Source organism: Molothrus ater, chromosome Z, assembly GCF_012460135.2.
Source record: "Molothrus ater isolate BHLD 08-10-18 breed brown headed cowbird chromosome Z, BPBGC_Mater_1.1, whole genome shotgun sequence".
Classification (NCBI taxonomy): Eukaryota; Metazoa; Chordata; class Aves; order Passeriformes; family Icteridae; genus Molothrus; species Molothrus ater.
The window spans coordinates 27,696,309-27,706,520 of NC_050511.2; the positions used below are offsets into that span (position 1 = coordinate 27,696,309).

A 10,212-nucleotide genomic window follows, 5' to 3' on the forward strand; every position below is an offset into this window, starting at 1 on the left:
GGGGAGGGGGAAAGGTTGGCGTACCTGAGGGGGTTGGGATAGGTGAGACAGGAAACCACACTGCAACATATACTTATATATTGTTTTCAAAACCTGGCCATTTACACATTCAGCCAATGGGTGTTTCACACTGTCATGTCAAGGATCATTAAAGAAATTTTGAAGCATTGGAGGAAAAAAAAAATGCTTTATGTTGTGCTTAGAAATTTTTTTCAGTTAATACTACATCCTCATTTACTTTGGATGTCTGGCAGTCTGAGTGAGGTTTTCATCTGCTTTTTGGGTTATTTTGGTTTTTTGGAGAGCAAGGTTTATCTAAGCCATTTTTTCTGGCTTTAATTATACTAATTTTTCTGCTGTGTCGTTACTGATTAGTCCTGCTAACCGTTTTTAATACATAAGCATGACAATATCTGTTTTCTATTTAGCATTTTTCAAAGCATTAGTTATTTTAGTGTTCCACAGAGCTCTTTAGAACCAGCTGTGAGTTTAATCCTTTTAAAACTAATTAATCACAGAAGCACAGAATGTTATGTGTTGGAAGGGACGTTAAAGATCATCTCGTCCCAATCCTCCCTGCCATAGGCAAGGATACCTCCCACTAGATGAGGTTACTCAGAGCCCTCAGCCCAGCTTTGAACACCCCCAGGGATGGGGCAGCCACAGCTTCTCTGGGCAACCTCTTCCACTGTCTCACCATCCTTACAGTAAAAGAATTTCTTCCTAATTACCTTTGTTCCTCCCCTTTCAGATTGTACCCATTACTCCTTGTCCTATCACTGCAGTTCCTGATTAAGAGTCCCTCTCCCCCTCTTCACCTTTGCTGTAGGCCCCCTTCAGATCCTGGAAGTTGCTGTGAGGTCTCCACACAACTTTCTCTTCTCCAGGCAGAACAGACACAAGTTCCTCAGTCTGTCCTCATAAGGAAATGCTCCCGTCCTCTTATCAATCTCATGGCCTTCTCTGGACTCACTCCAACAGGTCCATGTTCCTCCTGTGCTGGGATCCCAGAGCTGATGCAGCACTGCAGGTGGGGTCTGAGCAGACAGAATCCCCTCCCTGGCCCTGCTGGCAGCAGTGCTTTGGATGCAGCCCAGGACACGTTTGGCTCTCTGGGCAGCCAGTGCCCATGGCTGGGTCACATGGAGTTTTTCCATCAACCATCACCCCCAAGTCCTTCTCCACATGGCTGCTTTCAATCACATCCCCTTCCTGCCCACAGGTGTGTCCAGGATTGCCATGGCCCATGGGCAGAACCTTTTGCTTCTCCTTGCTGAGCATCATGAGGTTTGCATGGGCCCAGCTCTCCAGCCTGCCCAGGTCCCTCAGGATGGGACCCTTCCCTGCAGGACGTGGCTGCCCGCGCAGGCCGTGGCCAGGGAACGTCTGAGGGTGCCCTCAGTCTCACTGTCCACGTCCCCTGCAGACATGCTGAGCAGTTTGGGCCCTGGTGCTGAACCCTCAGGGACACCACCCATCACTGCTCTCCCGGTGGACAGTGAGCCATTGACCACAGCTCTGAGTGCAGCCTTCCAGCCACGTCTTTATCCACTGAGGCACCCATACCTCAAACCCATGTCTCTCCCATTTAGAGACAAGAATGTCATGTGGGACAGTGCCAAACTTTGTATAAGTCTAGGTAGCTCTATCATAGAAGGTTACTAGATTTCTCAGGAAAAAATTTGTGCCCTTAGTAAAGCCATGTTGTTTGTTTCCCGTCACTTCTTTGTTTTCCATATGCCTTAGCATGATGTGTAGGAGAATTGGCTCCATGATCTTGCCTGGCAGAGGTGAGACTGACTAGCTTGTTGTTCATTGTGTCTTTCACTTTCCCGTCTTCAAAAATCAGGGTTACTTTCCCTTTTTCCAGTCATCACAAATTTTGCCTTAACAACTTCATCTGCCAACTCCCTCAGGACCCTTGAATAAATTTCTTCAGGTCCCACAGACTTCTGCACATTCAGTTTCCTTAGATGGTCATGAGCATGACCCTCTCCTACAGTGGTCTTAGGGTCTTCATTCTCTCAGTCCCTCCATCTGCCTTTCTCTACTTGGGCAGTGTGCCTGGAACACTTGCCTTTGAGGACTCAGGCATAGAAGTAATTTAAAACCTCAGTCTTCTCTTTATCCAGGGTAGTCAAATCATCAGATGATGATCAACATTTTTAAAGATTTTTCACGTAGTGCTTTAAATTGTATATGTATCATTCCATTTTATTCTATTCCATGTCATTATTTAATTTTACACACAAAAAAAAATCTTTAATTTTGATATATTCTCTGGACATGTAATTTATAATTTGATCATTGTTATGTACTATTCAATTCATTCTTATTATTCTTATAAGTAATTTTTGCTTGGTAAGAATATTGCAGCATCTTTTTTTCCTCTAAAGATTATATATTACAATTGGCCTTTTGTTTCAGGAATTCATGCGCATGATTGGCAATGATAAACAAGGGCAGATGATTGTATTTCATTTGATAGAGCTTTTGAAGAATAATGGACGACTGCCGAGACCAGATGGATGCCCTGATGAGGTGATGGACTGTGTTAAAATGTTACTGTAGTGTGAAGGGTGCTCAGTTAGTACCTGCTCAGTCAAGTACCTGCAAATGCAAAACTAACATTTTGTTCTGCTTGGACCACTAAAGTACTTATTCAAGTGGAATGGCTGTGCTGTTATTTTATCAGTTTCATGATGAGTATAATCTTTTTTTTTTAATTCTTTAGCTTGTACTGCCTCAGGAGCCCAGACTGTAGTCTTGCTGGATATATTAAGTGGGACTGCTGTAACTTACTGCTGTACTTGGGCACTCACACTTCTATTTCAAAAAGATACATGTATTAAGGCAACAAGATTAGTATATATAACTTGTTCTGTGTAAGTCCCATGTAGAGATTCTCATTCAAAGCTGTGAACTTTGGATTTTTTTTTTTAATCTGTAATATTCAGCAAAAAAATCTTAGTATCCACCTAAGGTTTTTCACATTTAGTTCCAGGATGTAAAGAGCTTCTTATCCTGATTACTGCCTTTCTGTTACTGTTCCCTTCTCAAGTGTGGAAGGCTCATGTTTATAATGTGTATTATTCACCGTCAAGTATTTTCAACTTGCAGACTGTAGGCACAGTTAAGTATATGAATCATATTTTCTATGTTCAGAGTCTTCAGATTAGTATTCATGTTCTTTGTAGATACTAAAGTACACCTGTAGAGCTGTCCTCAGAGCACATAAATTAATTCAGTGTTCTTTTGGTTTTATTTATATACCAGATGCTTTCAAAAATAATTTCATACCACTCCTAAGTCTTGTAGTATTCTATTCTTCAGAGCAGGGTGCACCAAACCTGGTTCAGTCAAACTGACCTGGTTGGGCTGTGTAGGTGAGTCAGTATGAAAAAATGGAAGGAAAATAGTTATGGGTTGTTGTTTTTTACATCTGTAATTGCCAGCTCAGATTAATTGCTGCATCCTTTTAAGGTCAAGCACACTTGGCAATAAGTCAAGAAATAATACTGTTAAAACTGGTGAAAGAGAAAACATCAGGGTCAAGTGATCTAATAGAGGAGAAAAAGAATGGTACAAGTGAGGCAGGAAGTGACGGGGGAGAAAAAAATGTATAGAGAATAGAAAGAGAAGTCTTTGAAGAACCTTTCTTGCATTTTATGTACCAGAACAGCAACTGTTGAATTGCCAAGGCTTGGCTTTTTGTAGATAACCTGAATGTCATATGTATAAGATAATAAATCTGTTTACTGAAACTGTATTTTAACTAACCCAAAGGTTTCAGTGTCTGACATTTCTCCAGCTATCAAAGCAAGATGGAAATGTCTCTGTGTCAGAAACTGTATTCATCCCCTTTTGATCCTGGAAGGCCAGTCATCACAGATAATAAATCTTCCAGATACCTGTAGCTTACAGCAGCTTATCTTGCAGCTTATAAGCTGCTTGAGACTTGGTTCTAAAGCAGCTTGGTCAATGCAGGTGTTTCAAATCTGCTGAAAGATAAGGAACAGTTTCTAATTTTTTTCCTGGTAGCTGTACAGATTGTTCTTAAGCAATATGTGAAAAACTGTTGAAAGTATGAGAAATTGGTAATAACAGTCTGGATTGAATGAATGAGAAGAGTAGGGGAAAAGCTTGGCAAGTTGTATGAGACCAGGTATCAGGTACATCTTTGGGCAAAAAGAAAACTCTTGCCATGTAACTATTGTAGTGGAAATATCTTCCAAAGTTGGTTCAGTTTGCACAGTAACCTTTTTTTTTGCTTATTTCTGATTATATATGAAGAATAATTAAGAATTTAATATACAAATGTGGAGAAATATATGTTAGCTTCGCAGGGGAAGTCTTATTCAGAATTACTGTCTTTGTAAATCTGATTTCTGGTCATACTGGTGCTTGTTATGTTAAAGCATTTTTGAGCTTCCCAAAAAAAAGAGCAAGAAAAAACTTAACAAAGTAACATAAGTCTTGTAAAAGTTTCAAAAAACAGCTGAGTGAATTTTCATGCTTACTTTTAAAAAATTGTCTTTCATAATAAGAGCTTTTGCAGAGCCACCTATCCTAGGTTCTTGCTGTCACTGGGCAAGAGTATAGGTACACTCTTCTGCAGCTGTTGTTTGGAAGCATAAAGTTAAGCTGGATATTCGTTAATCCAGTTTCAAGTAAATATGTATGGTATCTGTTTACCTACTATCAATATTTTTTTTCTTCTCCAGATTTATGCTATCATGAAGGAATGCTGGAACAATAATGTTGCCCAGCGCCCCACCTTTCGGGATCTTGCTCAGCGAGTGGATCATATAAGGGAAAACATGGGTGGATGAAAAAACTGTCCCTCCTTCAGAGGATGAGTTGGAATGCAGAACAAAATGTACTTGGTCAGCTGTGTATATTTGACATATGTACATGTGCACACATCTTATCCTTGCTGGAAGTAAAATCTGTGTGGCAAATACCCTATCTCAATCTGCATACTGAGGAATCCTGCTAGGGCTTTTTTATCAGGATATATTTGTTACTATGAGAACATGTTGAAATTCTCAATAGGGAAAGAAATTATTTTTCTAAATTTAAAAATGGGTGGTCATTCAGCAACACCATTATTTGCCTTACTTGGCAGTACAAAAAAGAGGTAACTTAAAATGTAACAAAAATAAGAGATAAAAAACCAGTGTATTTCTTTGTTGAAGTAGAGATGCCCAGAAAAGACTTCTAGAAATACTTTTACACTGAGTATATAGTGACTAGGCACCCTGTTTTGTGTGTTGCACAAAGACTTTTATCTGTTAATACAGTTTCATGATTTTTTCATTGTTGATGCAGAACTGGCTTCTCTGTGTAACAAAATAGAAGTGGTTTGCTGTGCCTGTCTGAATCAGTTATCAGCCAGCAGTATATCCAAAGAAATGTAGCTGTGTGATGTACTGTAAGTATTTTGAGAGAAAGGGAGCAAATTGCGCTTTACTGGGAGAGACAGAAAACTTACTAATCCATGCAAAAATTTTAATTTAAAAATGAAAAAGCAAAGATGTTATCCTTTTATTCTTACTCCTCTCTTGATGAGTATTAGATTGCCTTTATAGAATTGAAGATACAGTGATAACACATAGAAGTGAATTCATTTTACACAAGGCAGTGTTTTCAGTGTAAATAAGGAAAAGCTAAGTATACTGCTTTTAAATGCTGCTCTTTTTTTCTTTCCATCCTTGTAATTTTCATGGAGTCATAAGTGAATGAATTGAAACCTTCAAAGCAGGATTAAAAATCTAGAAAATGCCCTCACTTTCACAATTCCTCACTTTGCTGTTAAGATGATCATCTAAATATCTTCCTTCCAGCACAGAAAAAGAGTACTTACAACTCAGTATCTGATATGGCCAGTCACAACCACATCAATCCTGTTCTATATTGAAGTGGCCCAAGCATATTTATTTCTGTGGTAATACCCAACATGAGACTGTTTGGAAGGAGTTACAAGTGCAATTGCTCACACTCAGCATAGGGCAAGGACAGGATTCCAGTTACTGAGAACTGGAAGGAGATCAGAGCTACCTGAATGCTGTATAATTCAGCTTTTGAAATAAGTAACAAAAATTTTTGGACAAGAGAATGCTTCGGTTTTGCCTTGAGGCATAAAACTTGGGGATAATCTCATATCTCAAAGCAGTATAATTGCAGGGTTTGTTTATTTTTAGTTCAAATAATCTTGTTTGTTTGTTTGTTTTTACTTAAGCATTATTGTTTGCAAAGTATAATGCTGGTTCTTTTTGGACTTCTGCTGAGAGAAGTTCAGTTAAGGGGATATACAGCTTGGCAAACTGACCTGACATCCAGATTTATATTTAAAATGAAGTGTTAATTTTTAAAATTTGTGGCAGTGAGTTAGTGAAACAGAAGTTACTTTCACTGTGGAGCCTCCTTAATATTTGTGGTAAACTACATCCATATTATCAGAAATTGAAGAACCTCAGCTTTTAAAAAAACTAAAAAAAAAAACTTAAAAAAAAATCAAAACAAAAACATCCGTACTTGGTGTAATATAGTGCCAGTATAGCAGTATTTTGTACCACTGTGATGTTTCTCTCCCACAGTCACTCCTACAAAATTACTATTTTATAGTATGAGAGAGTGCTAAATACGGAGAGCAGCATCAACCTTCTCTCTGCCCATTGCATTTAAAACTATTTCTGTTAGTGTTCTTGCCACCAAGCATTTGCATAGATGATTTTTCAAACCAATTTCACAGTTTTTAAGCTGCAAAGAACTTTGAAGTGCTATGTTCAACTTAACATGTTTTCTCAATTTCTATACATTGCTTTGAGGATTTGAAATTTTGTGCAAAAGATGTCTTTGCATTTGTAGTCTCAGTTATGTGTATGTGTATTTTTGTAACAAAGGAGATAAAGCTTTAAAGTATTGAGACAGCATTTCAGCTGAATAACATATGCAGGAATTATGTAACATTTGCAGTGTATGACACTCAGTAGCTCACTGGTTTCAAATACATAGTAGACTAAACATAATTTATGTAGAAATCTCAGGGAAGTTTGTGTAATGCAATGAAGAAATCTTCCAGTCTGCTAATTTTTCAAGTGAATTAAAGGTCTTTTTCTTGTTCTACTACAGTTTGACTATTTACATAGTCTATTTGATTGCATAAATGTAGTAGTGAATTCAAGGATGATTTTTAAGTGTCTTGTGGAGTGTTTTTGTTTTGTTCTGGGTTTTGTTCTGTTGTTTTTTTTTTTTTTACTTTAGTACTATATCATTTTGAGAGAAAGCTGTATCTTTACACTGCAGTGTAACTGTGTGCTGTTGGCCAGAGACAGTCTTTTTTAACAACCAGAGGCCTGTACAGAGGGCTTGAGCATTTAGGATTAATGTTCTTAGCTGGAAGAATAGGACCAAGTAGTGCTTAGGACTTGGGAGATGTATAGTCATCTGCAGTGTCAATATTTATGTCCCAGAGCAGACCTGGTGGCTTTCTCAAAAAGCTGTTGAGGATATAAATGTAGTGATTTTGCTGAATTTGCTACTGCCAATTGTGTAACCTTTAAAAAACCCAACAAAGCAACAACACCACCAAAAAACACTGTATTTTGTATTTTGAAAGCTCTCAGATCTACAGTAGCATTGATAATGTCATATTTTTACATGGCATTTGTATTAATAGACTAAGTACTTTGTTTTAGAAAATGTCTTCAGTTGGCATTGCATTTGTAATACATTAGTGTCATAATTATGCTACCCAACATGCTGTTTGATTTTGTTGATACAAAAAGTGCTGGTTTATGTATACATGACTGCTACTACAGTGTAGAATTAAAATATTAACTACTGCTTTGCACTTATATTGGAAGTGAAAGAATTTTTTAATACGTGCACAATGTATCTTATAGAATCTCTGCAATCAAGTATTGTGTTGTGTAGTATTGATTAGTTGTCTATCAGTATAGATATGTTACGTTTCAAAGTCAGTTTTTAAATCTATTCCACACAGTATTCCACAAACTTGCAACAGTCATGTAGTAAGCCAGAGGAGAAATGAATTTTCAGGAAAAGAAACACATGTTCTTGTCAAGTCCTAGTACTGGTTAAAAGCTTCCATAGTTGAGATAATTGTTGTTAAATGTGCTGATGAATACAACTGTGAAAGTATATGTAAGAATTACATTTTTTCCCTAAAATTAAATTTTTAATTGTTGCATTTAGTTGAGATGTTGACCAGCTGCCCTGAAATGTATGGGAAAAGATGTTACTGTATTAAGGATGAAGAAATGTAATTCTTGTGTAAAGATCGCAAGCTTTTCAGGAATGTAGGATCACAAACACATAGAGGTTAGAGTTCTGAGAGCAAAAGCAGAGGTATAGAAGAACAAGACTAAAGGAAGAAGGATGATGTTCAGCATGGGAGAAGCTTTCTGAAATGTAAAATGCACAATGAATTATGAAAAATTGATAGATTTTTCTACTGAAAATGTCATATCATGACAAATATGTGCTAATATATTTCTAAACTGTGTATTGTCTGCCTTAAGTCTGAAATATTCACAGACACCTAACCTGGCTGAAAAAAATTCAATCATTACTATACCAAAATAAACTAATAATGTTGTGCCATGCCAGACAACAATTCTGAACAGGTGTTTGACTGAGAAGTTTTGTTCTGAATTTTTCTTTTCGAATAAGAGGTTTACAGTACTTTATATTAAAGAAGAAGTCCCTTGGTGGTAGGGAGCAGGGAGGAAAAGATACCTGCCACTTATGATTGAAATGTGAACATTTGAACACATGGTTTAGTCAAGAGAACATGAAAGGGATATTTTTAGAAAACTGTGTATCCGTACCTGAAACTTAACTGTGTGTTTCTTTTTGCATTTGGATAGTGAAAATTAAAAAAAAAAAAACTGAATACAATGGATGACACATGCCTGCCAACATTTTCTTTTGCACACTAAAATTTGTTACTGCTATTTAAATCACTGCTGAAGGCAGCTGTTCCATTTGATGAGGTAGAATACAGCACATACAACTTTCCAAACCCTCCTAGCATAGCCATATTAAGCATTTATCTACTGGAAGAAACTTAGATGTACCAAAGTAAAAGTGTTACCTACTGGGGGCTTTTAATCTCTTTTTTAATAAGGATTTTCACTAAGAAAATTAATTTGGGATGAAGAAACACTTCCTTTTGTTCTCAGTATTTAAAGAGATGCAAGTCTCTAAGACAGAAGTGCCTTACACCACCTTACATTTCTTAGTTTGTTAGAAATTCTAATGTCTTGATTTTCATTACTTTATCATCTTTCCATTTGACTTTGCCCACCCACTCAATACCGTGCTCTCTGGTCCAGATGTCTATGAGGCTGTTTTTGAAATGAGTCCCACTGTCCAACTGACTTCTCTCAAGGCTGCCATGTCCCAACAGGACATGTTTCTCAAGGGCCAAGATGGAGTTCCAGGTGGTGGCAGGAGGCACAGGGCACCTCTCCAGCCATCCGATGGTTGTGCCACTATTTGTAACCATGTAGTGCTTGCCTTGGCAGGTTTGAGTGATCTGCAGACCGCCCCCCCTCCCCTATTTTTCTTTTGACAATCCTCCGTCATACCACAGGGGGTTTACCTGCTTGATCTGCTGGGCTGCAGCACACATTCACAGTGCCCTGGTTACAGGGAGTGGGGATGGAATTCTCAGTGCTGTGTGGGTGTGACAACATGGTTTACTGCAAACCACACACATATCAATGGGGCTATGGTATCAGCAGGAAAAGCCAAGGATCAGCAAGAAGGGGAAGTGTGCCATCTTGGCTCTCCCTAGCCAAGACGGTGTCAGGATCAGCCTGGTGCACTCAGCCTTGCTCTGTCACCCTGGTCCTTTCTCTGTTCTTTAGGGCCCAGTGGAGTGAATACCCTGACTGGCAGAGCAGAAGCAGCTGTGCAGAGCCCAAAGCTCCAGCTGAGCCAAATCAAGCCCCACAGGTGCTGCAGTTAGCCACATGGGACCAAGCCAAGCCTGGGGAACAGTGCCAAACACAGCTGAGCTCAGCAATCCAGAAAAAACAACAACAAAAAAATGAGCAGTGCAACATGGATGATCTATCTTCCAAGTTCGTTTTGTTCCAGTTCTTAGTTGTTTTCAGACTGGTGGAGGGAAGGGACATAAAGCTGTGTGAGCTTTCTGCACCTTACTGCTTTTGGGCACTA

General features: G+C 38.5%; 1 protein-coding gene across 4 annotated transcripts in view; it reads left to right on the forward strand.

Annotated features, from left to right (window-relative positions):
• Nucleotides 1–8,934, forward strand: part of JAK2 (Janus kinase 2) — an 89,124-nt gene extending 80,190 nt beyond the window's left edge. For all 4 annotated transcript variants that reach the window (XM_036403083.2, XM_036403082.2, XM_036403084.2 and 1 more), the window contains 2 exons: nucleotides 2,428–2,541; nucleotides 4,725–8,934. In XM_036403083.2, coding sequence (XP_036258976.1) covers nucleotides 2,428–2,541; nucleotides 4,725–4,832 — 222 coding nt within the window. In that variant the 3' untranslated portion in view covers nucleotides 4,833–8,934. The remainder of the gene's footprint in view (nucleotides 1–2,427; nucleotides 2,542–4,724) is intronic.
• Nucleotides 8,935–10,212: the final 1,278 nt, after the last annotated feature.